At 36.2% G+C, this 27,270-nt stretch overlaps 1 protein-coding gene across 1 annotated transcript; it reads left to right on the forward strand.

Moving 5' to 3' along the window:
• Nucleotides 1-869: 869 nt before the first annotated feature.
• On the forward strand, nt 870-25,636 carry PGAP1 (post-GPI attachment to proteins inositol deacylase 1; the record flags this gene model as incomplete). The annotated part of the gene is made up of 24 exons (XM_082484248.1): nt 870-1,011; nt 2,170-2,330; nt 3,906-3,958; nt 4,135-4,201; nt 5,716-5,821; nt 7,593-7,648; nt 7,764-7,847; nt 9,864-9,913; nt 11,199-11,250; nt 11,502-11,579; nt 13,034-13,109; nt 13,386-13,459; nt 13,550-13,601; nt 14,309-14,375; nt 15,242-15,350; nt 15,726-15,764; nt 18,133-18,226; nt 18,862-18,952; nt 19,172-19,369; nt 21,460-21,595; nt 22,753-22,803; nt 24,068-24,291; nt 24,549-24,653; nt 25,498-25,636. The coding sequence occupies exons 1-24, from the start codon at nt 885-887 to the stop codon at nt 25,634-25,636; spliced, it is 2,289 nt and encodes a 762-aa protein (XP_082340374.1). The 5' UTR covers nt 870-884.
• Between the last annotated feature and the right edge of the window lie 1,634 nt (nt 25,637-27,270).

Below are 27,270 nucleotides of genomic sequence, written 5' to 3' on the forward strand. Positions count from 1 at the left end.
TGTGGTTTCTTTTCGTAGTACGTTCTCTTGGCTCCATTGCACTTAGAAAAGCAGAAGATGTTGACTTCAAGTATCATTTTGACTTCTTCAGTGTCAACTTTAATGAGGAGTTGGTTGCATTGTATGGTGGTAGTCTGCAACAACAGACCAAGTTTGTGCATGAATGCATAAAAGTAATTCTTAAGTTGTACAGGGTAAGTAGTGACATTTGCAGAATAATGTACTTGCATTTTGGAATGGGATTCTGGGCTGCCTTTTCTGCTGGAAAACTGAAGAATGATGAGTAAGGGAGGGAGACTTTATAATGTGCGTATGTAATTGAATGTGATAATAGTGCAATAGAGAAGTGCTGCTTTTCAATAGATTTTTAATGCTTGTGACAATCCCAGAGCCCTAGTGTTAGGTCCTACATTATGTTTCTAAATAAATACTTCCATGCACAATGTATGCTTTTTTTGTAGTAGAGATGTAAACTTTCTCTAGCTTATTAAAATACTAGTATAGCATCATTTTACATCCAGTTCTGTCTAGGAAAGTTCTTTGATAGCTTATGTACCTAAGAGTCTCAGAAATTAAAATAAGCTGAAGTTTCTTATGCTTACGTGGGCTGTGAAATATTTCCTTTTGAGCTGCAAACTTCATGTTAAGCACATTTTTTGAGTTAGCAACTACATTTATATTTTTTTTTTAAACTTGTCAAGTTGATAGTCGTTAATATTGTCCTTGAGAGGACATAAGTTAATTTTGGGGAAAAAAATGTACAACTAATAACCATAGCTCAATGTCAAATCTATTTTTGCAAATCTATTTTTGATGTGTGTAATTATTCTTTGCTTAAGGATCAAGAATTTGCACCGACCAGTGTTGCAATAGTAGGTCATTCCATGGGTGGTCTTGTTGCAAGAGCATTGCTTACTCTGAAGAATTTTAAGCCTGAACTTATAAACCTCCTCATTACGCAAGCCACACCTCATGTTGCACCTGTAATGCCTTTAGACAAATATCTTACCGGTAAGCATTGCAGGTTATCTAATCACATTGTATTTCTTTATTGATCCTCTCAAGCACTGATAGGTGAGATTCTTGCAGATCAACAGCAAACTGTGCTAGTTTGTTTATTGTAATTAATCTGTTCCTTTGTTACTTGGGTGGTTGTGTGAGAACGCTAGGATACTGACAGAAAGTAAGGTGTCATCAAATGGATTATGTGTACTTGAGCTCCTGTGCAGGGCCTGGAACTCTCAATAATTTCTAATTTTAGTAAGTTGTAGAGCATGTTACTACATTTGTAAGCTCTCCAGCAAATGACACTTTTTCTTTCTTTTTTATAAAACTTGACCTCTGTAATGGCTTTCTTTATCAAATGCATTGCCTAAATAGTTGTTAAATTTAATGTTTGTCATGCTCAAAGGTTGGGGGGGTGAGAATATTAAATATAGACATAATTATATATTTTGTATAATATAATTACACAAAAGATAGGTTGTATTTTCTGCTCACCTGAATAACTGTGGCATAAAAAAATGAAGTATAATCATTATGCATGTATTATGCACTTCTTGAAAAAGCTAGATTTGACTAAACTATACTGATGAAATACATGCTTGGTGATAATTGTGCTGCTATGTGTAGCTGTTGAGAGAATTGGTGAAGGAAAGGGAATACATGTTTATTTTCATTATTCTCTGTGGCGCTTGAGAGGAATGGATTATCTTTAGCTGCTGGATTTGATTTATTGTGCTTGTATTAATTCTCTCTCTTACAATTGATTGCAATGCAATACTTCCTCGCTGACCATTTCTGGACTGTCGCTGTCCTTAAAATAAATCTGTGGTTTGCTACTCAAACAATATGTGTGCTCAGCTGATATAGTAGGTGTAAGTGTATCTGTCTTTCCCAACTGCTATCTTCTTGGGGTTAAAACAATAATTTTCTTTCCTTATATGAATCAAAAGTGATAATTGGAGTTTGAATGCCTCTAGGGGCGCTTACAGAAACTTTTAGTTAAATGTTTCTGTAACTTTTTTGTATATCAAGTAGACTTATGGGGAAATTGTGATTGACTTTAATATATTTTATAGATTATTTTTTTATACAGCTTTCTATAGCTTTTTTGTATATCAAATAGACTTATGAGGAAATTGTGATTGATTTCAATATATTTTATAGATTTTTATACAGCTGTAAACAATCACTGGATTCTAAAGGCCCAAGATTTAAGAAATTTAACTACCCTTTCTGTGGCGGGAGGATTCAGAGATTACCAAGTTCGTTCAGGACTGGCTTTTCTACCAAGACTGAGTCAACATGACAGTGCCTTATCTGTTGTGGTAAAAAAGCAAACTATTTTTTTGGTTTTGCATGGGGAGCTATGTTAGATAGCTACTTATGTAATGCATGTATTGGTGTCTAATTATATGTGCAGCATGGTATAACTGCATATTAAATTACTACATGTGAAAACACAAATTAGATAGTGTACAGTTATAAAACCGTAAATAGTTGATGTAGTCTAAATGAGTGTCCACTGGAAGAGGATGTGTCGGGATGCATTTGAATCATCTACCCCTTGGTACTGTTTCTTCTCACCACCTTCTTAGTTTCAGAACTCAGGTTTTATTTTCCTGCGTTTTTACAAGAGATGTGTATATGGAGACCGACAGATGTGCAGTATAGGAATAGACTGCTGGTTTGATAATAAAAGACAGCTTTGGCTTCAAGCCTTCTTTTTGTATTTATTGTTTTTTAAAGAACCTGGGAATAGAAAGGATCCACTGGATCATCAAGTCCAGTATTCTGCAGTTGCAGGCGTCTATCTCCTTCCAAAATTAATCACGCAACATCATAAAAGCATTTAGGTTTGCCACTCCATCCCCCTGCCATCAACTTGTTCCCAACATGGAAGAAGCTGGAAAAAAACCCTCAGCAGGAATAAAATCTGTAATTTCCAATTTCCATTTATTGCGCAAGGCAGCTTTTAAACGCATTCTGACATTAACTTGAAATGTTATCTGAAGTAGTTGTTACTCCCTTGGTGTTTACCTCCCTGTCCCTTGTGCAGAAAGCTGTCTATAAATAATCTCAGCCCTGATTGTGCTAGGCTAAGAAGATTAACTCTGCATTCCCTTTTTCCTAGTAACCGTTCTCTGCATCTGCTGTACTTTCATTTCTCTTGAGTGTTGATCACCAGAATTTTACATGAGATCTCGTGTAGTGGTACCAGTTCTCTCTCATGTTTTTTTGGTTTGTCAGTTTTGGGGTTTTTTGTTTTGTTGTGTGTTGGCAGTTGTTTTCTTGTTGTTGTTGACTGGTTTGTTTTTTTTCTTCCCAGTTGTAATGTATCAATAGTTTAGAGCTTACTTGAATCAAGTTTTACACCTAGGTCATTTTTGATATTATTAGTCCCTAAGATGCAATACATGCAGTACACTTACACAAATGAATAGCTTCAGACTGTCCGGTTCTTTCTGCATGGCCTTCTGGTGCTCCTTTCTGTTGAGGATGCCCTTGATTTTTCAGCAGCACCTTTCATTCTCATGCTTATATTCTTGTGTACCAGGATCACTTATTAAAATAGTAAGATTAGTCATAGAAGCAGTCTTTGAAGAAATTTTTGGTAAGTTTCCTCCTTACTATTATTTGTCCTTTCACCATTAGTCTCTGCTATCTAACATAACTTAGTAATTTTATTTCGCAAGTCCTGTTTTACAAGTGGTTCAGCACTTGTAAGATTTTTGTGCGAAGAAGTCATTCTATTGTACCCTAGTCCCTGCAACTCTTAAGATAAACACTGTTCTTTTTTAATAATTGTGCAAATATGTTTAAATAAGGAGAGGAAAGGCTTGCTTAAAATTTTAAAATGTTGAATATTAACGAAATCTTAACTTTTTTCCTTCCCCAAACAGAGTTCAGCTGTTCCTAGAGCCTGGGCCTCAACAGACCATCTCTCCATAGTGTGGTAAGCTAATGGAACAAAGGTTAATTGGCTGACCGTACATCCCTCTGTTCTGTACTATTATCACATTATACAATAATATAACTTCAGCATAATATTATTATGGTGTCTCTTCTGACCACTTTTATTCCCCTGGATATTTCCTTTCTAGATTTAATTTTACTTATTCTGCCTTCTAGGTGCAAAGAATTGATCCTGGCTACCATTAGAGCATTTTTTGATCTCATAGATGAAAATACAAGGCAGGTTTGTATATGTCTCTTGTATATTTCCCCATCACACTTTCTTCTTCCATCACAGAATGCTTAATTAGGACAAAGATCATCCTATTATACAGAAAACTCTTTTTTGATTATTCTAAGTTATGTTGAGAAAATTAGTGCTGTTTTGTACCAGTCACTGAAAAATTCTGTGGCTTTGTGTTGTTTGACCAACATGTCAAATAATTAGGTGTTGGCTCAGTTTTTATTATTGACTGCTTGATGCTTTATAGCTGGGGTGTAGACTGAACTTTTCTTCAATAATGCAGCATGTTTAGTTGACCTTGCACCAGGATAAGCAAATTTTACTAGCTGTGTAGCTTTGAATGTGACCTCTCAATGTGCGTTTGAGTCACCTTCTCTGATGACTATACAAAAAGGTGAAAAACAGTGATGTTTAACTCAAATACTTTTCGAACTTCCCCATGTGTTGTCCTCTCAGTGGCCAGCGCCAGCACGTATTTGTGGTGTTCTTTTGCAAATAGGACTTAGAAAAATAGAATGCAAGTAAAATACTAGCATGTATGTTTACTTCCAGCTACCCTTATTTATTGCTTTTTCTAAATAAATATACTGCATCTTATTTTTTGAAAACTGTTGCAGAAATCTCCCGTTGTGCTCTGTTCTCTTTCTGAAATGTTATGCAGCAATAAACATGAATTAGAATTAAGGTCCAAGAAGTTGAAAATATGTAAGAGCAGAGCCCCAGACATAGAAGAGGAAGGCTTCCAGGTGTTCTTTTTGAGGCTGTTTGAGGCAGACTTCTCTAGTTTCTTAGGTGTACTCGCTTTAACATGTGATTTAGAGAGACAAAAAGGGAGTACAGTTGTTCTGGAGTCGACTGGCAGTGTGCTGGAGGGTAAAATTTTTCAGAAATCAGTTACAGTGGCCACAATTTTGAAAAGCTGCGCAGGCAAAAATTAGTCCTGGAAATTTGTTTTTTTTAGGGGGAAAAGAACCCAAAACAACAAAACAAAAAAAGGAAAAAAAAAACCAACCAACCAAACAAAAAACCCCCAACAAATCAAAGCAAATCCCATTATAGCTTTACAGCTATTTGGATGCTTAAAATATTAAGACGAGATGTAGTAAGTTGGATTTGTGCACTCAGACTAGTAAATATAAATTAGAGAATTTTTCCTAAACTCTGGCATAAGTGTGTTATTTCAGGAAGAATGCATGTGTGTCTATAAAGAAAGTTTAATAGAATGGTTTCCTTGTGTTCAGAGTTGGCGAGGATGTAAAACTCTTAAAAGTTTTAGCTATGCTTTATAACAAGTGTAGACTTTCTGTATTGCAGTGATTGACTATTGATGGCACTTTATTTGTTCAGGTTATTGAATTTAGAATAGAAAGTGTACCATGTCGTCTAACAATCTCTCCTGCTTCTCATCCCCAAAGCTGTATTGCTGGCTATGACATGTCTTGATTGTAACATAAATTGATTATAAATTTACACAAATTGGTAAAATAAAATTTGACAGTGTGTTCTTTTTTTAGATAACTGATGATCCAAAGAAGAGAATGTCTGTACTGAATCATCACTTTGTGAGACACCCTGCAAAGATATTTGAGGAAAATCCTGAAGCTTTTATGGAACTCACAGGTGTGCAGCAGTTTTCTTTTGAATGGGATTCAATGATACTCCTTAGTGAGATTAAGTATAATCAAACAACCCTCTGGAATACATTTTGGTCCTTCTTCAGACATTGCCAAAAATGATATGTGGGTTATGGACCTGAACTATCAGCTTTTGTGTGGTTTCAGCACTAAATAGTTTAAAATAGGTTAAAAGGTTAATAGGTTTCCTCTTGCAAAAATCTGTCACTTTTAAGTCGTTTAGATTCTGCGGGACAAGCAGGAGTCATATTTACACCAGGATGTCCAGTAGACAATCTCAGAAATTGGGAATAGTGGGATGTCAGAAGTACAGTGTAATCTATGCTTACATCCCATGTTTGCAAGAGGGATAGTGTGGGTATTGTAGAGCCATTGTCTTAGTTTCGTGCTACTCATGGAAATCCTGAATATTCAGATCTGCTTCATCAGTGACCTCCTTTTTTTCATGACATGGCAGGGTAAAATGGACTGCACACTAATGGTTTCCTTGTTACTGCTAAGAATGCATAGTTAAAGGTGAGAAATTTTGACTGCATGGAGTCTTGGAAGCTAAACAGAACTTTTGCAGGCCACAGCTGTATTCCTAGTTTTGCTGAAATGGGCTGAACCATTTTATGAAAACCATCTTATTTCAGGAATCTTCTTAATGTAAGCCATTGGAGAAGTACTGAGGTAGCTTGAACTTTGGTGTCTGGTTTTGGCCACCCTCGTATAAGGCAGCATTTAGGCATTTACATATACTGAAGTGAGTATGGAGCAGAGGACCAACAAAATGGTTAGCTCCTGGAACATAGGACATGGGGGGGGAGAGGCTGAAGGAATTGAGTTATTTCACCCTAAAGAGAATGCTAATTGCTGTCTTCAACTACCTGATGAAAGATTGGAGAGAAGGTAAAGCTCGGTTTTTCTCAGAAGTGCACAGTGATAACACAACAGGCAGTAGAGTCCAGTCACAACAAAAGAAATTCCAATTTGATGTTAGGAAAAAAGTACTTCACCAGGAGGGTGGTCAAACACTGGAACAATACCCAAAGAGGTTGTGGAACTGATTTTTTTGTTTGTTTGCCCCTTTTGGTGTTAGTTTTTAGCAGTAAGGAGGAATATGTTTAAATCGGATTTCATGTTTGCATCTTCCTATTTACGGTGACCTCTTGACACAGCTAAATTTGTGATGAACTTGTTACTCTAGTTACATAGAAGAAAGATGTTAACCTTCTTGCATGACGATTTGCATTGTTTGTATCTCTGATCTCTTCGTTATTCTTTCTTACTCTTTTTCTCCAGACATATGTTTAAACTGCTGCTTTTTTCTTGTATATGTTATTCGCTTCATCCTTGACTTGCTTCTACACAAGTTTCTGTATTAGTTTTCTTAAAAGGCTGACAGGAAGAAAGATTGGGGCTGTTTCTAAGGTTGCCTCAGCTTTAATCAGTCACATATGCTGTAATTACATTCGTGTCATTCGTGTTCTTACTTGGTTTGTTCCCTTGAGAGCTTTGTTTCAAGATCCATAGGGTTTTTATTTTACGGTTACTATGGAGTAATTGGATCCAAGGGTTTTGCTGTTTCCTGTGTAACTGATGGGAACTGTTGCATGTAATTCAAAGCAGTAGGAATACTGAGTGTTGGTTAAAGCTTATAAAGTTTATGGCCATTTACAGATAGATGAGACCTTGGCTATAAGTAAAAGATAGGATTTTGGAGAAAAGGATAATAGCTCCTACAGTGTGGCATATAAAAACATATTTATTTTTAGGAGCTTTCATGTGGATTACAGTCAAGGCCTCAAAATGGACTTACTCATTTTACAATGTAAGTAACACTTTTTCCTCATTCTGTTTTTGGTGGGGTTTTTTTGTTTGTTTTGTGTTTTTTTTTTTTTTTTTTTTTTTTCCTTCACTAATGGGCAATCTTTTTTTCTTTTAAGGATTCTGATGGAAAATATTTCATATTTCCTCTTGCAAGCCACAGAAAATCATACAGTCATGTTTACTGTGAAAACAGTATGTTGGTGAGAAAATACTTTAATGTCTGGAGTTTTTTTGTAAAACTGTGTTTTTTAATTTAGATTTGCTGCAGTTTTAAGACAGTTTAATGAACAATTGTTGAAATTACTGATATCTGTTTACATTCACAGCCTAATACATTGTGTTAGATGTACTTCCTGTTTTAGCATGTAATGCTTAGTGTTCAAGATCTGAAACGTTCAATGCCACCTCAAATGTTTTATTTTTGACCTTCTTATGGTTAGCCCCAGATTACTTTCTCCTTTAATTTAAATTTAGTGCAGTTCTGTGTTAATGGTTTTGAATGAAGAAGTTATTTTTAGTGTTGCCAGGATTCAGCCATACTTCTAATTTGGGAAAGCTGTTTATAGGTTTGCTTTCTCATAATAAAATTTATGTGAATCTGAAAGGCTACAGAGATCTTCCACTTAGTAGTGGAGGTGAATGGAAAACAGATGAGAAAACAGCACCTTCTCGGTTGGTCTCCTCTATCGAGAGGAGAGCCAATAATGTGCATTTCTTCTATTTTTAGCTCAAGACACAAATTCAACTAAAATGTTTCTGAAATTTTTTTAAAAATAATTTTTGAAAGGAATGAATGTAATCTCTTGGCAAACTGGAGATGGATAGATATGCATTTCAGAATTGCATGAGTATTTTGGAAGTGGCAAGAAAACCGAGATGCTTTCCTGTTCCATCCTGCCTGTCCCTGTTGCCACTCCTCCCCCTATCAAAGAGGTTCATACCACTATTGTGAAAAAAGATGGTATATTCTTAGTGTTTTTCTAATTGTGCTTCCCAGTATCACCTTCAATATTTGCACATTTATTGTGATCTTAATTGTTACCCTTTATAGGGTAACTTTTGCCTTTGCTATAATATCTTAAAGACAGGACTAGTACTGCTTGAGGAGATAGAGGTACAAAACAGTGTCTGAGATACTTGCATTGGGGTGCTATTGCTTCAGAACACTTAAATGCTTGAGGGGGGAGCATTAAAAATCTGAAGTATTCTTCAACTACTTAGGATAGTACCTTGATGTTTCTTTTAGTTAGAAAAACTCTGATAAAATAGAATTTTGTATCATACATAAGGCAGATTTTTTTTTTTAAGAGAAATGATGAAAGTTTGTTTGCTTAACCTTGCATTTGTTTTTAGAAAATGTATTGATTCATAACTAGAAAAGGATGGCTAATGGAAGTTATTTAAAATGGTTCCTAGAAACCCCCTACCTTTCACTCTTATGTTTCATCTTCCTTGTAATTCCAAGATTATGGTATCATAATTTTAATGGAGGATATTGCTTGCTGTTAACACAGAAGTCCGACTTCATTGTGAACTGGAGAAAAAAAGTTTGTGGATATCTTTCATTATAAATAATTGAGGAAATCTGAAAGAGACTTTTCATCATCATCTTAGCTTTTACATTTCAACATATGACATCCTTATGAGAGTTTGGTGACTATAGTGATGGCTGCTGCAGACACACTTAATAGAAGAGGAGTGAGATGAAGATGGAAGTTTGTTCCTCTTTGTTAAATTAACTGCACCAAGCTTCTGCTATCAGAGGATTTTTAGAATCATAGACTCGTAGAATGGTTTAGGTTGGAAAGGACCTTGAAGGTCATCGAGTTCCAACCCCTCTGCCATAGGCAGGGACGCCTCTCACTAGGCCAGGTCGCCCACCTCCAGGGATGGGGCCTCCAGGGATGGGGCCTCAACAACCTCTCTGGGCAACCTGGGACAGTGCCTTACCACCCTTAAAGTGAAAAAACTTCTTCCTAATGTTCAATCTGAACCTGCCCTCTTCTAGTTTAAAGCCATTCCCCCTCGTCCTATCGCTACATGCCCTAGAACAGTTGCTGACATCTGGTGTACTGAAACAGCATATAGAAGTTTTGGAGAAGATTATCAGCATGAACTCCTGCATTATTTGGAGTAAAGAATTGCTTTTTTAAAAATATATTTATAAATACAGTCACACATAGGTAACGTACTATTTTACGCTATTGACTTTACAGGACACAAGTAGCTGGATTTATGGCTGTGTGAACAGTAATTCATCGATGTGGTGAGTATAAACAGTTCCTGTTCTTTGTTCAAATGGATCTTGTAAGACTACATTTTTGTGTTATAAAGAAAACAGGAAAGAATAGTTTTTCTAAAAAGTACTGCATGAATACAGAATAAAATAGGTGAACTTTTTCTTCTTTAAGCTATGTTTTTGACCTTCATAGCAGTGAAAAGTTGCTCCTATTGCTCTCTTGTGAACACTACATGCTGTGCTGTGTTCCTAAATTGTGTGTTTTGTAGCTTCTCTTTAGAATCCTATCACAGAAGACATCAAATGTCACTCAAAGCCTTCAGAAGAGTGGATTGAAGCATCTCCTCTTTTTTTCTTATTCCAAAATTCCTGTTGTCATATGAAAACTATTTAGAGAAGTGGGTGATGTAGTGATTATTTGAATCAGGTCATTACAGTCGTTACAAAATGGATTTAAAACACTGGCTTAGCTTACATTTGCAAAGCAAGCTCAAAGTAGATTCAATTCGCCCTTCAGGTTAGGGAAAGCTTCCAGGTGGAATTGGGCTAATATGGTGTTTATCTGTTCTGGGATCTGTGCTGAGGTGTATAGCCACAGTCTTGCGTCCAGCTGATAGCTAGATGTCATAATTACTTTTTCCTGATCTGAGAAGTTGGCTGTTACTACTTCGTATAACCTTTGATCAGCATCAAATGCAGGTTAGCTTAGTTCAGGTCTGCTACCTAAAACCTCATCTAATAATAGTGGTTTTGCTGTGGACTGCGCCCTGAGGTCATATAACATTTAGAGAAATGGAAGTATTCTGGTATTCTAAGAATCAAAACTTAAAATGACTGAATGAATGTGTTGTAGTTCAGTGTGTAGGTACACATAATTTTAAAACTGCTGTTAGCTCTGCAGCAGCTAACAAAATTTTTGTTTTATATGTTATGTTTTAGATGTTCCCTTGGGAAAAATTGATACTTTTGATCTTTGAAAGATGCTAATGAAACTGTGTGTTAATTCAATGTCAGTGCTGGTTTAGCTCATTAAGAATTTTCATTGTGTCTGAAGTTGCGTGGCTAATAACTGCTGAATGTTTTGTCTATCACAAAGTTAGAGCTTTGCTTAACTTGTTTTGGAGAAACAAGATTTGCAGTATCTGAAATGATTATAATTTGATAAATTACTATGGTAGCTAACTTGTTCTCAATTTAAAATTATGTGAATCCATATATATATAAAGAAAAGCCGACACTGTTAATTCACTATCATAATGTATTGCCTGCATAATGAATATGCTCATCCTTTAATATGCATGAATTTTTACAGCCTGGAAGCTACTGATTTATCCTGGAGAGCTGAGTTACTTCCAACCACCAAGGTAAGTATTGTACATAATTAGTAGAAGGGACAGGTGCTTTGTGGGATAGTTGCATGTAATGGGAGAAGGATCTGTTCTGTTTACAGTATTGGAACATGCAGTTGTATTCCAGAGGAAGGGGTACAAGAGGTAGATATCTGGGAACCGGACAGGGGCAAGCTAAGCAGTATTTTTAGTAATGGCTTTTCTTTTTTCTCTTTTTTTTTCTTCCCCCGTTTGTGGGGGTTTTGTTCTTTTTTTTGTTTTTTAAGGTTGTAATACTGAAACTTCAGGACTACCCTTCTTTGTCTCACATTGTCATTCAGGTACCACCCACAGTTGGCAAAAAGGTAAACAAAAAATGAAATGCAGAAATTGCTTGCTTAGTGTGTTCATAGCTTTCAGATGCTATGATGAAAGGAAAAGAAAGTATATTAAATATGTGCAAAGTTACTATGAGAAACCATAGACCTACACTCTCTTGTGGTTTGAAGGTAACTTTTTTACATCTTCTGTAAGCTCAGATACATTTTCATTTGATAAAATACCAAACGCAAGGCATGAATTGTACTTGAAACATATAAAGTGACAGTTCCCAAATTAGTCTTAGAGTTCTTGTTGGAGATTCTAATGTTCTTTTCCCTTGTTTTTCTTAATATTGTGATTGCATTCCTGGATATTTATCTTTTTGAACAGTCAGTTCTCTTATCCAGGGTAGCGGAGAATGCTGTAGATAATTGGAGACACCACATATGGATTCTGGGGAGCTTTGTACAGATACCTCTGCAAGCTCTGAGACCACAAATAATCTGGTAGACTGAGTTATGCAGAGTTTGATAGTTCTGAATCTCACAGATGAGTTGGATAGCTTTGCATCAAGGCCTCTCAGGATCCCAGTAAGAGGAACACTTGCGGTGAATCTAAGCAGGCTTTGCTTATTACCCAGCTGGGTCTGGCAGGCCTTTCTAGTTAGTCCTGAAAATGGCAGAACACTGAACTCGAATTTAAAGTCTGAGTAGATCTGACATTCCTTTCTGCAATACAATTCCAGTCTCTGTGATATAATAATCCCTGATCCAAGAAATTACAGCTGAAGTGATTATAATGCTTCTCTATGAGTGTATCTTCAGATAGTTGTGACAGAGACATCTTGCAGTTAAATTAGTAATATTCAATGTTCTTGATATGCAAAGATAGAAGAGAGATCACTTGTGAAATGTAACCTGCTAAGCTGCAGTCCAGTGTTAAATCTTGGAAACTGCTTTTAAAAGTAAACAAACGCTGGATTTACAATGGGATAGGAAATAATTTTCAAGTGAACTAAATACTTACTGGAGATGGGCAACTCATACCTGCTAGATACTTTGCTTTGCTTTTGCATGATTAAACTTCAGGAGAAAAACTGAAGTTTTGTTTTGCTTAGAAAATTGTATCCAGAGTTTGGATGAGTCACTGTCCTTTGCAGGACCCCTCCCTCCTCTGCCCTTCCCCCCCCCCCCAAAAAGATGTACCTGAGAAGGAGGGGTGTGAACTGGATTCTAGTCATTCTCAGCTATTTGAGTAGCCTTTTGAAGGCTGTTGCGAATGGGTGAGAGCCAGAGTAACCTGGAAGTTAAGCTTAAGCTACCCAAACTTGTACTGCTGTGTACAGGAACAAACTACCCACCGGTTCCTGTTGGTGGAGTGTGGAGAGGCGTCTTTTCAGTATTTGTGTCCTGTACTCTGCCTGAGCCTGTGAATAGAATTTGGCAAGTGCAAAGGCTTGTGCTTGATTTAGAGCTGTGTTTCATATCCTGAATTGCAGTATACTTTGGACTGTGAATTCTTCAAAGAGGATTCCATAACAGTACAACTTCCTGTAACACATCTTTTTTCATTTGGTAAGTATAGCATATACTTTTGGAAAAAAATGGAAAACTAATATTACTAACACGTGGATAATAAATTTGCCTAAAAATTCCAATGGTCAGGGAGGTTTTGGGGGGTTTTGTTTTACTAAAGTTAATATTGCTCTACTTAGACAAAGAAATAAGAAACGTGGGGGTTTTGACTAACAGATACAGAAGCATATAAGTCTCCTGGAAAAAAAAATCTGAAGATGTAGTGAGTTCTCAAATAATTTTATCTAATATATGAAAATAATACATTCCTTACAGGGCTTTCTTCAAGCAAAATTCTTTTAAATTCAACTAGCTTGCTTTACAATGTACAGCTCCAGCACTTTAAACAAGTAAGAATGGTACTTATTTTTTTTAAGCTAATGTGACCACTGTTCAGAGAATGTACATGATTTTTCTATTATTTATTTTTTATTTTCTAGATATATCAAGCTTTCAAAATTTATATAGAGAGCCACTGCCAGTCACTCAAAGGTAAATATAAGTCTTGTCTAAAGTATAAATTTATAAAACAAAGCTTGTTGAAAATTCTCAAGACTGAAGCTGGTGGAAACAAAAGTCCTGTCATGCAGTGGGGTTTAGCCAGTACTGTTGTAATCAGCTCAAGTGTCTCACTTTCCACTTTTTGTTAAGAAGGATAGTTCAAAGAAAATGTGGAATTAGTCCTCATGTGGTTGTTTTTCTTACTTCCCAGCAAAGGGAAGTTGAACTTTCAGCAGGATTCTGCATCATGCTGAAAGTGTTTCTCAAGAATAGCGCATTTGTCTAAGATTTTTATTTGCTAATTATGGAATTCCAATTTGAATGATAAGCTGCATGAGCTTAAACAGAATGGGATGCTGAAGGACTTTGTTTAAAAAAAAAAAAAAGTGATGAATTCATTAGCTTGGGGTTACAGCTTTGTATTGACAACCAGTTTTCTCATAATTGTCCTGCCTTTATACATTGATGTCTTGCTGTCTTGTTCTGTAACAGCAGGAGTTTAAAAACGTCATTTTTGCTCAATGTTAACAGCACTGATCTGCATTGCAATGTGAACTGCAACGTAACTGCGAGCACAGTGATTCTGTACAGTGATCTATGTACCACCTTTGGTTTACTTGCAGTTTAGTTTTTGGAGGCAGTTGCCACATCTTGTTATTAATCAATTTTATTTTTTTTTTAATTCTCTTCCATTTCAGAAAGAAAACCTAGTGTTTACAGACTTCATATACCCTGGTCACATGAAGACTCAATAACTGTAGCAAAGTAAGGACTTTAACAATTATAACTAACTTTTTGATGTGTTTTTTAAGAATGTTTACATCCTGTTGTGATAATATTTCTGATATGAGACAACTTCTCCAGTCTGAAGTGTGGCTTCTGTAACTTTTCCTCATTTACCTTTCTGCCCTTGTTGACAGTTGTTTTGACTTTTCCTCAGAATAAGAATATCTGCTAATTGTTTGTTTAATACTTCTCACTAATTTTCTCAAAGGAATTAGATTTGCTGATCTGAAATTCTTGGCATAATCTGTCACCCCCTCATGAATAGGGAATAGAGAGGCTGCTCTCCATGCTGGCTTCTTCCCGTAACCTAGGGTTTGGATCACGCAGCAGCCCAAATTTGCTTCAGCAGCATTGTACTGACAAAATCAAATGATACGCCTTCGAATATGTCACTCATGAATCACGGTTGAACAAATTGAGTTCCTTTAGATTGGAAAACTGTTTTCCTTGTTTATTTTAGGGGTCTTAAGGATACTTCCCTATTTTTTTTTCCCCTGTATTTTCGAACAACGTAATACTTGCAGGAAATGGAATTGTATTCTTGAGAATCTGTCCTTTCTATTCCTGTCACTTGGCATATTTACGTGTTCTGTGAGGTAGTGCATACACTATTGCTAAACTTGTCTGTTTTCATTAGTACCATGCCCCTCAATAGCTTAGAGGACAGTGGATTGAGAATGTTATATAGTTCTTTGTGACAGGATAAACGAAGTTCATTATATCATTTCACTCATAGTTTGAGGTGACACTTTGTGTACTAGTTCTGCTTTATGTGCACTTTTTGAAGACTAAGGCATGTTTGGCTTTTTTTTGATTATAAGGACAATTACCAATTGATGTTTCAGAGTCCCGTCTTTTACTGAGATTTCTGCAAAACTGCATACAGCTCAGCCTCAAAATGACAACAGGGTTCCAGAGTTAAATATTTACTCTTCTTCAGACTGTCAGTATGAAGTGAGTAATACAAATTTATTTTCTAGCTAGTTTGCATTGCTTGTATAATTTTTGCATAATTCAGTCTTTTAAAACCTGTAGCTAATTAATCAAAATAAATACTAAGCAAATCTAAAGGTGAGCTGTTTGGCCTTTTTGTAAATGTAGTTCATGTTACAAGTATTTTGCAACAGCTGGAGTAATATTGAAAGATGGGCTCTTGTTTGTAAAAAAATTTAAAGCACTTTGAAAAAAAGTCAGTAGTAAGCTGTTGTACATTTTAGTTATGGAATTGTTGTGTTCTAATACTTAAGTTGGCTTCTTAAAAGTAAAAGTATTTTGTACTTATGCTTACCATTATATAAAATAATAAAATATTTGGGTTTTTTTATGAAGGTAATTCTGAAGACGTCACTTCTACAGATTCTTGGACAAGTAAGAAAACCTTCTAGTATTAAATTGTCTTTTATGTCAGTAACATCTATAGAAGTTTTCCCTTCTTCCCTTCCCTACTATGGCACTTCAAATTCCTTCTTGATGCCAAGAGGAACACTATTCAATGATGATTTAAAACCTGACACTGTAGGTCACTTTCACTTTTTTGTGTGATGAGTTAGTAGTCTTAAAAAATTTAAAATACATTTGGCATCAACTGAAAGTTAGGAAAAAGTTAGTCTTCAGAAAGGGCAAGAAGGATGACCCGGGAAACTACAGGCCGGTCAGCCTCACCTCCATCCCTGGAAAGATGATGAACAGCTTGTTCTGGGTGTCATCTCAAAGCATCTGGAAGAAAAGAAGGTTATCAGAAGTAGTCAACATGGATTCACCAAGGGGAAGTCACATCTGACTAATCTGATAGCCTTCTATGATGGAATGACTGGATGGGTGGATGAGGGGGAGGACGGTGGATGTTGTCTACCTTGACTTCAGCAAGGCTTTTGTCACTGTCTCCCACATCATCCTCACAGGCAAGCTTAGGAAGTGTGGGTTAGATGAATGGACAGTGGGGTGGATTGAACTGTGGCTGACAGAGCTCAGAGGGTTGTGGTTAGTGGTGCAGTCTAGTTGGAGGTCAGTAACGAGTGGTGTCCCTCAGGGGTCAGTACTGGGTCCAGGCCTGTTCAATATATTCATCGATGATCTGGATGAAGGGATAGAGTGTACCTTCAGCAAGTTTGCTGATGACACAAAACTGGGAGGAGTGGCTGACACACCAGAAGGCTGTGCTGCCACACTGCGTGACCTGGACAGGCTGGAGAACTGGGTGGAGAGGAACCTTATGCAATTCAACAAGGTAAAGTGTAGGGTACTGCATCTGGGGAGGAATAACCCCATGCATTAGTACAGGTTGGGGGGTGACCTCCTGGAGAGTAGCTCTGTGGAAAGGGACCTGGGAGTCCTGGTGGACAACAGGATGACCATGAGCTAGCAATGTGCCCTGGTGGCCAAGAAGGCCAATGGCATCCTGGGGTGCATCAAGAAGAGTGTGGCCATCAGGTCGAGGGAGGTCATCCTCCCTCTCTGCTCTGCCCTGGTGAGGCCACATCTGGAGTACTGTGTCTAGTTCTGGGCTCCCCAGTTCAATAAGGACAGGGAACTGCCAGAGACAGTCCAGCAAAGGGCTACAAAGATGATTAGGGGATTGGAATATCTCTCTTATGAGGAAAGACTGAGGCACTTGGGTCTTTTTAGTCTAGAGAAAAGAAGACTGAGGGGGGATCTTCATTAATGCTTATAAATACTTAAAGGGAGGGTGCCAGGGAGATGGGAACAGTCTTTTTTTCAGTGATGCCCAGTGATAGGACAAGAGGTAACGGGCACAAACTTGAGCATAGGAAGTTCCATCTCAACATGAGGAGGAACTTCTTTACTTTGAGGGTGGCAGAGCACTGGAACAGGCTGCCCAGAGAGGTTGTGGAGTCCCCCCCTCTGGAGACATTCAAAACCTGCCTGGATGCTGTCCTGTGCGACTTGCTGTAGGTGACCCTGCTCTGGCAGGGGGTTGGACTAGATGATCTCCAGAGGTCCCTTCCAACCCTGACCATTCTGTGGGGGGGAAAAAAAAAAAAAAAAAAAAAAAGTCTTAAGTAGATCCATACGCTCCTTTTCAACAAATTTTCTTTGGTTATCAATGAAGAATATATTTTGATATTGGTATCAGTAAAAATAGACCAGCCATCTGTAATTTTCTGGTTCTAAAAAGTAATTGATTCTCAAGCACCTAAGTGTAGTGCTAGAATATTACTGGCCAATTTCTCTATTTGAATGTATGCATTTATATTTTTCATTTTGTTATAACTTTAGAAAAATTTCTATGCTATTTGTATACTAATCAGATATCCATTCATTATTTGGGACAGTGGAAGCCAATTAACCCATGCATGAAATTATTTCCAAAAATTCTTTGCCCAAAAGCGTATATACCTATATGCAGGTTTTGCTTGGAAAGTGTCCTTTTAATTTTTTTTAATTTATTTTACTGAAATACCATTAATGTGCTACTGTGTTCTTTTCATATTTGTCTTGACTTGAAGAAAAGCATTCACTTATAATTTGGTCACTTATCAAAACATGTTTGATTAGCCATTTATGAGAGATCTGAATATTTTCCATATATAAAATTAATTGCTAATGGTGGTTATCAGATACTTGTCCATCAAAATGAGAAACTATTTGAATCTTAAGAAAGATTTTCCAATCACATTATACTGGCTTCATGTTAATATTTGTATGTGTGTGTTTTTTAAAAAACTATATTTTAATATGTATAATTAAAAGTTATCCTTATATCCTTGTCTTTCAGATAATAAGGTTCCATGCTGGTGCTCTTCCTGTTTATGTTGTTTCTAATATTCTTCTTACTTACGGAGGACAATTGAGCACATTGATATCAACAGGTAGCTTTCTAGAAATTCTTTTTTCTGTCACAAGTACTTTTAAAGAAATTACTTATCCAACATACTGTTGAAAGACTAGCTAGTTGTGGTTTTTTAAGTATCGTTGAACTTGTGCAAGTATTTGGATCTATGCTCTTCAGTTTCAGTTTTATATTGTTGGTAGTTCTCCAAGGTTGTGTTGTAGCAGAATATTTCTGTGTTATTTTATTCTGCAGTCCCTTTGTGAATGATCTGTGTTGCACAATATTTTAGAATCAATAGAAGTCTACTTAAAAATACATGTAAAAGTGTTAAATATATTGTTAATATGCACAAGCCACTTTTTCTTGCATGAAGATGATTTTAGTCATGTCTTCAGACAAAATGCATTTTTGTTTATATTCAGGTAGTGTTTGTAACAAACTCCATAGTCTATCTAGAAGCTTTTGTGTCACATTACCAGAGTATGAGCAGTCCAGCTAATAAGGGCCTTAATGATGAAGTATGCTGACTTACAGTACTGTTGTAAGACATAGTTATCTTGTTTTAAAGTAAACTTTCAAACCTTTGTCTGAAATTACTTTTTGTTGTGGATCTTCTTTGTTAAAGTTCCTGCCAAAATAATAACCATGGATGCCTTCTGTTCTTGATTCTAGGCCAGTGTTCAGACTTCTCCCTTGAGCTAGTTAGGACAGCTAAACCCTACAAAGTAGAACCTCTCATAAGCATTGTTGTGTTTTTGCAGGGGTGAGTTTGCATAACTTATTTATTTATTTAAAGCAGTTTCCAAAACAGAAGTTTCAGAAAACTGTGGGTGGGGAGGAATATTATTTTATCTGTAATCATTGTGAACACCTAACTGTGATTTTTTGTTTGAAAGGCTGTTGTAGGAGGAATAGTTAATATATATCTTACTGTAACAGCAATTGGAAATTATGAGTAATACTGCTTTCATGTTTTTGGCAGGTTTCACTGGTTTAGAGTGATATGGGAATCCCTGTCACTACCAGAGGTGGATGCTGCTGTACTGAGTAGTCAGGATGCATGGTTCCCCCTTGTGTCCCTGATTCTATTTCTTTTTGGGACAGGCATTGCCTACTGGAGTGGAGTATTTTTCTCTACATCTCTGAAACTCTTTTCTTCGTTATGGTTAACTCTGATTAGGTAAAACAACATTATGCTATATAATTATGCTCTTTTAGATGACTGTGACCCTGTCCATTTTTTTCTGTTTGCTTCAGCGTGAATGCTTGGGCAGATTGAATTCTGCAATACAGAATCATACATGATATGATTTTAGCCATCTGGGTTTTTCAGTGTTAAGTACTAATGACATATGAGGATTGCCTCATATTCCTTATTCCACATCTCCAAAAGGCATCATAAATGGCTTTCTTGTTTCCTTCACCAGCTGTTATAAGGGTTTTCAGTTTGTTTTTGAGGAAAGCTTGTTAGGGAAAAGAAGGCAACTGAACTATTCCCTTTTCAGTAGCTCAAAAAATAAATGCATATATTTGGAAAAGGGACTATAAGCTTTGCAATCCATTCCTCATTGTTCATATTGGATAAATTGCATTAAAGAATGCAAACAGGTTTGTAAAACAAAAATTTCTCGGATGTTAATCTCGCTCTACAAAAGGCTGAAATACGGTTGCTTGTACAGACGAGTATTAAACTGTGAAAGTGGGTTTAAAAAAAAGCAAGGAAGATAAGGAGATTTTGAAAGAGTAAATTAGTAAACTGGATAACGTGCTTAGCTCTTTTAATGGTTTGGGTGTTCTGACACTGATAACAGTCCTCAGCTAGATTTGAGCCAACTCTCTGTCTCCAGAAAGTTGGTTGGGATGCTCTTTACTCAGAAAATGTCTGCTATATGAGCTCTTTCTTTTGCACCACAAACACTTCTGGTCTTATTCTACCAAATAATAGATGTGGTGTCAGCTATTTCTTCTCAGTCATCTTGTTTATAAATTACAGTGGATGCTTCAGTATTAGTTTTAAGTGACGAAGTGATGAACTACTAGGTTTTGGAACTACTCTTAATAAATTTGTAAGCATTTTAGCTCAATTAGTACTCTTTATTAAAGCTTTTGATTTCCTGCAAACCCTTATAATGTCTTGGGCAGAGGCAGGAAAATAAAATTTTGTGTGCCTGCCTGTAAGTCAGCAGGTTAATTTTGAAATTATAGTACCTTACACAGTTTCTAGTACCTCACACAGGTTTTTTTATCCACTTCTGAATTTCTTGGAAAAAAAAAAAAAAAAACAAACCCAAACAATTTATTTTCTATAAATGTCTCTAAAGTAGGTAGTATTCACTTGACTTTTGCTCAGTGTTCTGAAATTATCTGATGTGGCTGGCAGCAAAGAATTTGTCACTGGCTGTCTCTGGAATTCTTTGTTCTTGTCAGCTAGCCTTCTTTTTCTGGTTATTTTCAATATTTGTTGCAAAGACTTTTAAAACTATATTTTCCAAATAACACTTTTTCTGTTTTCAGTGTCTATTTTAATACGGGAATATCCCATGAATATACAAGAAGTACAAACTTTTTCATAGTTCTATTGCACTTTCTCCCCACTGCATTCCCCTTGTCACACCTCCTCAGCTCATCTTTTGTCATTTCAGTCTCGTGCGTATCTCTTAGTCATATCAGCCGGAATCCAAAACTTAAAATAAGCTTTTCTGTGTCTCTCAGACAGTCTGTGAGCAAGCAGAAATTCCTGTCTTGGAAGAATGTTTGTCACAGAATTAATCTCTTGGAGACTCACTGTTTTATACTGCTCCGCTATCATTGAATAGTGCAGTGCATTAACATGAGTATTAGGAGTCATTTTCACGCTGAGATGATATTCTTTCTCTTAGGCTGAACAGAAGAACTTAGTCATTGATTCAGATCTACAGTTAGCATTATCTAATGCTTTGTGTTCACCAGTGTATCCTTTATGTTCCCCAACTGAAGTAAAAATAATACGTTACAGACATACATCCTGGAAGGTGTAAGACTTTGTAGGTTCACTTGATAAGAAAGTTGAGGGGTTTTTTTGTTTTGGTTTGTTTGTTTGGTTTTTTTTTTTTTTTTGTAAGTAGCTTATGTAGCACTTGGTATATATGTTAAAATTTGTCTTTAATTTTTCAGTGTTTAATCTGTATTCTGGAGCAATTTATTCTTTTCAGTCATTCACAAAACAGAATTATTCTTTGATCTTTTTAGTGTTGATGTTACAAGGGTCTAACAGCAGTTTTGTCTCTTTAGACCTACTGTACCTCATAAAGATAACAGGTTGATTACACCCAGAAGACTCTGCGGGGTGTTATCCCTTGCTTTGGTTAGCTGGACCACTTGTGGTGCATTTGCTGTATTCATTATTTATCTTCGATACTTGTTTAAGGTACTGAAAGGCCAAATATTTTGGATTTATAACTGAATTTTGTATGCTTTGAATTAACCCCATGTTAAAAGCAAAAATACAGATTACTATTTTTCATACTTAAATGTTATTATTCACATGCTTGAAATAGGTATTTTTTTGAATTTATCAGACTCTCGCAATCTTGTAATCTTTAGAATTATTTTGTTCTTTTGATAATGCTTTTTTGAAAGAAATGTACACTCCCGTGTGTTCACTACAATAATGCATATAATTGCGGTTTTTAACTTATGGATAGGTAATGTTATAAAATCAAAGACTAATAACTCCCTTGAAGATAAACTTTAGCAAAGGAAGGACATGGAATGTTCTGTCAAACTTTTTATCTTAAAAGACTTTTCACAAATCTTTATGGAGTAAAAGGAAGGAGAGTGGATATACTGTAGAATTAGGCTAGTCTTACTGTATGTCTAATCTGATCCCTTGGCTAGTGCCACAAAGATCCACATTTAGTCCCTGCCATTCAGTTTCCATGGTCATCTTTGCATCAGAGCATCTAATTTATCTGATTCACCCTATGGTTATATAGCTGCTAAATCAGCTACTATACTTAGCTACTAGGGAAGCACTGGGGCATGCACCTGGGAGTAGGTGCAAAGCAGAGCAGCTTACAGGTGGTCTGAAGTAGGTAGGTGGTAGCTGAAAGCACAGCCTGAGGAACAGGTCTATCTCTATTTGAACTCCCTATGACACAAGGTCAGCCTGTGAAGGACGTTCCCCCTTCTGTAGTAAATCTCTGCCATGGGACTTCTCCGATGTACCCTGTTTATGGGTTTCTGCAGAAAGTGAAGTAGAACTGAATTAGCAGGAGGAGGTGAGGAGCATGCAGATTTTCCACTCTGTATTCTCTGTCAAGCACAGTGGAAGGAGAGAAAGCAGAGCAGCATAAGTTTTCTCTCTGTGTTTGGAAATCCTTCCTTAAGGGAGAACTTTGGATGCTGCTGATAAAAAAGGCAGAGGCAGTTCTTGCGTTGCAGCTCCATTGGTGCCCTGGAATCATCTAGCTATAAAAATGGTCAAAAAATAGTTAGCCCAATTTAATTTTTTTTTTTTTTGTATACTACAGTCGTTGTGTGAAGAAACAATTACTAAAAAAAGCTGAACTGTCTGTCTTTCAGGTTATAAAACTACATGTGAATGTAAGACTAGAAAAAAACATGCTTAAAGGGGTAAGTCTGTTTCCAGCTTCTAGTCAAAATTCTGAGCAAAAATTGTTTGGCAAACCTATGCATTATGAATTGTTGTTGTCTTGCCTTGGTAGTATTAAGTTGTGCTGTGAGGACTGGATGGCTGTCATTTACTTACTGTGTGTGGTGTGAAAGAAAAGCCCAGGACACGAGTAGCTTGTTTCATCACGTATGACTGTTGCATTCACTGTTCAAGATCACTGCAGTGTGAACTTGTTTGAAGTTCATTTAAGGAAAAAACTTAGTCTCTGAATACATATGGAACAATAGTTTTTGTCTAAATTTTGGTATTTGATTAGACATGTCTCATCTAAAGAAATAAATTTAATTTCTAGATACTAATCTATACTACAGCTAAATATTTTTTTTTTTTTCGGATAGGTAGTTTGTGGAGTTTAAGGGTGCTTTTAGTCAGGACATGACAAATGTGATTTATTAGATGGATATGGACTGCGACTACAGTAAATTGTGAGCTGTTTAAAAAGGAGTGAAGAAGCATTGGGTTTTGTGCATTGTGAACATTGTTTTTTTTCAGTTACTTTGAGGTAGAGGACCCAAGATGTAAGCATGTGTGGATACAAGCAGACAATAACTACCTGTTCTTTTTGCAAACATAGTTAAAAAAGCAGTTTGCCAGAAAAAGTTGTTGACAGTTTTCTTTGGGTTTCTTTGAGTGTGTTTTTGTGTTTAGTTTTAAATACTCTCCTTCTCTTTTCACCTCCATATTATTTTTTTTTTTGGTTTAGTTTCATTTGTGTGGGTTTTTTTCCTGTCATTGGAAGTTAGCATCTGCCAGCTCATTAGTTTCTTTGTTATTTGTTCCTAAAGCTACTGTTTTACTCCCAGTTGCATTACCTCCTGTATCTTTTTCCATGATGATCATCTCTGATTTTCACCTGCATGCTTTATTACTCCTTTTATTCTGTTCTTCCTCCTTCCAGGAATTCCATTTCATATCACTGCATTGGTGTCAGGGCATCTCCACTCTCCATTCTTTTCTTCCAAAGACATATGAACTATTAGTGTAAGAGAAATTTCTGGTTAAATCTAGATACTTTAAAATTGAGCTATTTAACTTTGCTTTTGATGGTGTTTTGAGAGATAAATTGCAAATTTTCTTCTTAAATCAGAGCTAGTATGATACTGTTATGATAGTTTTTCCCTCCTCACCCCCCCCCCCCCCCCCCCCAGCATGGGTTCTTACAAGCCCGTGCATGTTTTTATGACTTTTGCCTTCTATTTTCAGGATTCAGACCGCTCAAAAGAAACGTCACGGAATTCCAGTATACATGCAGTCAAAAACCAGAGTTCAATGGACAGTACCTCAAAAGCAATGCAATCTCCTTCCAACAGTACAACAATTGCTGAAGCCGTTAACAGTCTTAAGATGCACGTCACAATTCTCAATTTATTCACATGGATTGTGCTGCTCAACTTGCCATCTTTAATTTATTGGTTAAAAAATCTCAGGTAACTTCTTAAATTGACAGTAAGGTGGAAGAAAAGAATATGAACCTTTGAAGACAGTAAAAATTGCAAATGTTTATAAGTAGGTGTTTAATCAGTGATATGCTGAAGGAAGTAATGATTCAGAAAGGATTTAAAATCAGGCTGTGATGCCATATACATTTCATATATGTTTGTTTCAGTACATGCTTGTTCGCAACTTGGATTTTATTTGGTAGCCTAGTTTAGAAGTAACATGCTTTTTAAACCATTTTTTGCAGGTACAATGTTAGACTTGATCCCGATCCGTGTAGATCTACAGCTATTATCCTTGTATGCATTTTAGAAATTCTCATGAATTCAAGTACTTCTGAAGTGAAATCAAGGTACTGTAGCCTAATTCCCATTTTCTGTTTTCCTGCTTCTTTCCTACTACTTCCATTTGTGTGGTAAAACTTAGTTTATGCTGCACAGATATGTAATTGTTCAGTCTGCATAGAGATTCATACACTCATATGGTTAAATCTTAAAGACTGGGTAAAATGCATGCAAATTACCTGTAGTTCAGCTAAGTGGAGAAAATAACTGGTATTTACCACATGGACTGAAATGAAGTATTTTCTATCTAAACAATCAGTTGTGTAAAAGTGTGACTTTTTCATTCACAATTCATTGAATCCTCCCAAATGTTAGAGAATCTTAATACATTTAGCAATTATTGCCAGAAAGTTACAAGGAAAAGTGAATTGTAAACCATTATAATTCACATTCTTGTAATTCCCCCTTATGGGATCAATTGTGGAAATGTATCTTCCTTTCTACTGGATTAAGAAGTTTTGAGCACTTGGTTTTGCTGACAGGTAGAGCATTTTTTATTCAGATATAAAATCAGTGCCTCATGAAAGACAATGAATAATAACCAATGCAGTTTATCCTTGTGGCTGGTAACTTAACTCAAATGATCTAAACCGTCTTTCTTTGTTACAGACAATTTATTTCTAAATTAATATAAGAATATTTTAAAATTACATTTTATTAGCCTTTTGGAGTAATTGCTCTTGCTTGTACACCAGTTGTTATTGCCCATTACACCTATTTGTTCTGTTTTAAAAATGAACAAATCCTTGAAATTTATAAATTATTTGTCAAAAGAAAGTGAAATATGGTATTTGCATATCTTCTGTATGTATGGCTACAAAAAATGGCAATTTTTTCTTTATATTCTTACAGTAAACTCTTGAAGATCGCAGCCAAAGTTCCACTCCCTTTGTCTGTTGCAATGTTGGCCTTTGGACGAATGCATTTATACAAAGTACCACACTTTGTAACCTTTTCTCTTCTTCTACATGTGCTGTGTTGTATTGTGTAATGTTTGTTATATGTAGGAAGAACAGTGCAGCCTAGAAACTTAATACTGGAGATAGGCAAATTTCAACAAAGAAATGCCTAGATTAGTATCATCGGTAGTTTACATTATGTGGGAAAGAGGACAGAACTGTGAATACTTTATGAAAAGTTCACGGTTCTGTTCGTGTTGCTTAGAAAGCTTTTCATGGTGTGAAAATATTCACATGACTGTGAAAATTAAGTGAATTAACTATGTGTGTGTAAGCACATAAATCATATTAGTGTAACATCTCAATACTCTGTTTGCCTTGTGGACACTTTGATGTTTCACTATACTTTGTTGAAACAGACTTTTCTTACTCACTATAGCATACAGCGCGTACGTTCTGAACTTGCATCTTTTGCAGGTCTAAATTATGCTGGTTAAAACTCAATACATTTCAAGCACACTGTGACTATCACAAAATATACACAGCCAAGTATACTTTTAATCATCTTATGCTACATTTAAAATCTGCCACAGTTGTGTCTAGGCAAATTAGAATGTACTGCTTCTATAGAGCTGTTATTTCTATCAAATCATTCGTTCAATCAGTGTGAGTTGAACATTTGTGAGATTATTGAAAGTCTTATACATTTTACTTTTTGTGAGAGTGAGAAAACAACAATATTCTGTGTAGCTTTCTATTCAGGAAGGATACCAGCAGATTCATTAACAATTTGCTGTAATGTTGTTTTAAAACATTGCCGGTTTTCTCTGGAATTTTGTCAATTCTGAAATTACTCCTTGGACCTTGTCCATATGTAGATGCTAGCAAACGTTGAGGTATGGTTTGAGTTTACAGCGCAGTTGCCATACCGCAGTTTCCAAGTAGACAAGGTAGGACTTTTTTTCCTATTGTAAATGGAGAATCAGCTGTCTCGTAAGAAATGTTCAGACATGAAATTAATACGGAATGGTTACAACACTGTAAATTCATGCCTTGCCATTCAGTTCTAACTTCCTCATGTGGACAAGCTCTTAATAGTACTGGGTAATACTGACCATAATTATTAGCTCTGTATAAAGTATTATCTTAGTGCCTAGATGCTACAGTGACTGCCATTTATAACAAAGCCTAAAATAGCTATGCGTAAGGAATTCTGTCCCCTGGGTGTTTTGCCTACAGAAGAAATCTTGGTAGCCATTAGGTTAAAATATATTGATTCTGTGTAGAGATGAGCCTACTACTTGCTTCTGTGTTAGTTGTCTCCGCTCTGAGATACCTGTTATCTTCATATGGAAATACAGGACCAGCTCAGTCCTCTTTTATGAATAATAAGAGGAAATCTGCTACCCACAGTCAATCAAGTATATTCTTGATACAGAATTGCATCCAGTCTGACCCATTAATTTTATTGTATCTCATTAATCTTGCCTAAAGTGCCTCAGTTAGTTCCAGCATGTTGTTAAGGTCCATTTATTTGAGCTGGCTGGAAAGACTTAATTCACACAGTGACTTTCTCAAATGAAGAACAAATATGAAGTAAGCATGTATTTTGTCTGCTTATATCCAAGTCAGTAGTTCAAGTTATCAGTAAGTCATTAAAACTGCTTTAACTGAGTAAGACTGTTGTAGTTAACCAAACCACCGTCACTGTTACCAGTAATCTACG

Source organism: Vanellus vanellus, assembly GCF_965231255.1.
Source record: "Vanellus vanellus genome assembly, chromosome: 5".
In the NCBI taxonomy this organism is placed as follows: Eukaryota; Metazoa; Chordata; class Aves; order Charadriiformes; family Charadriidae; genus Vanellus; species Vanellus vanellus.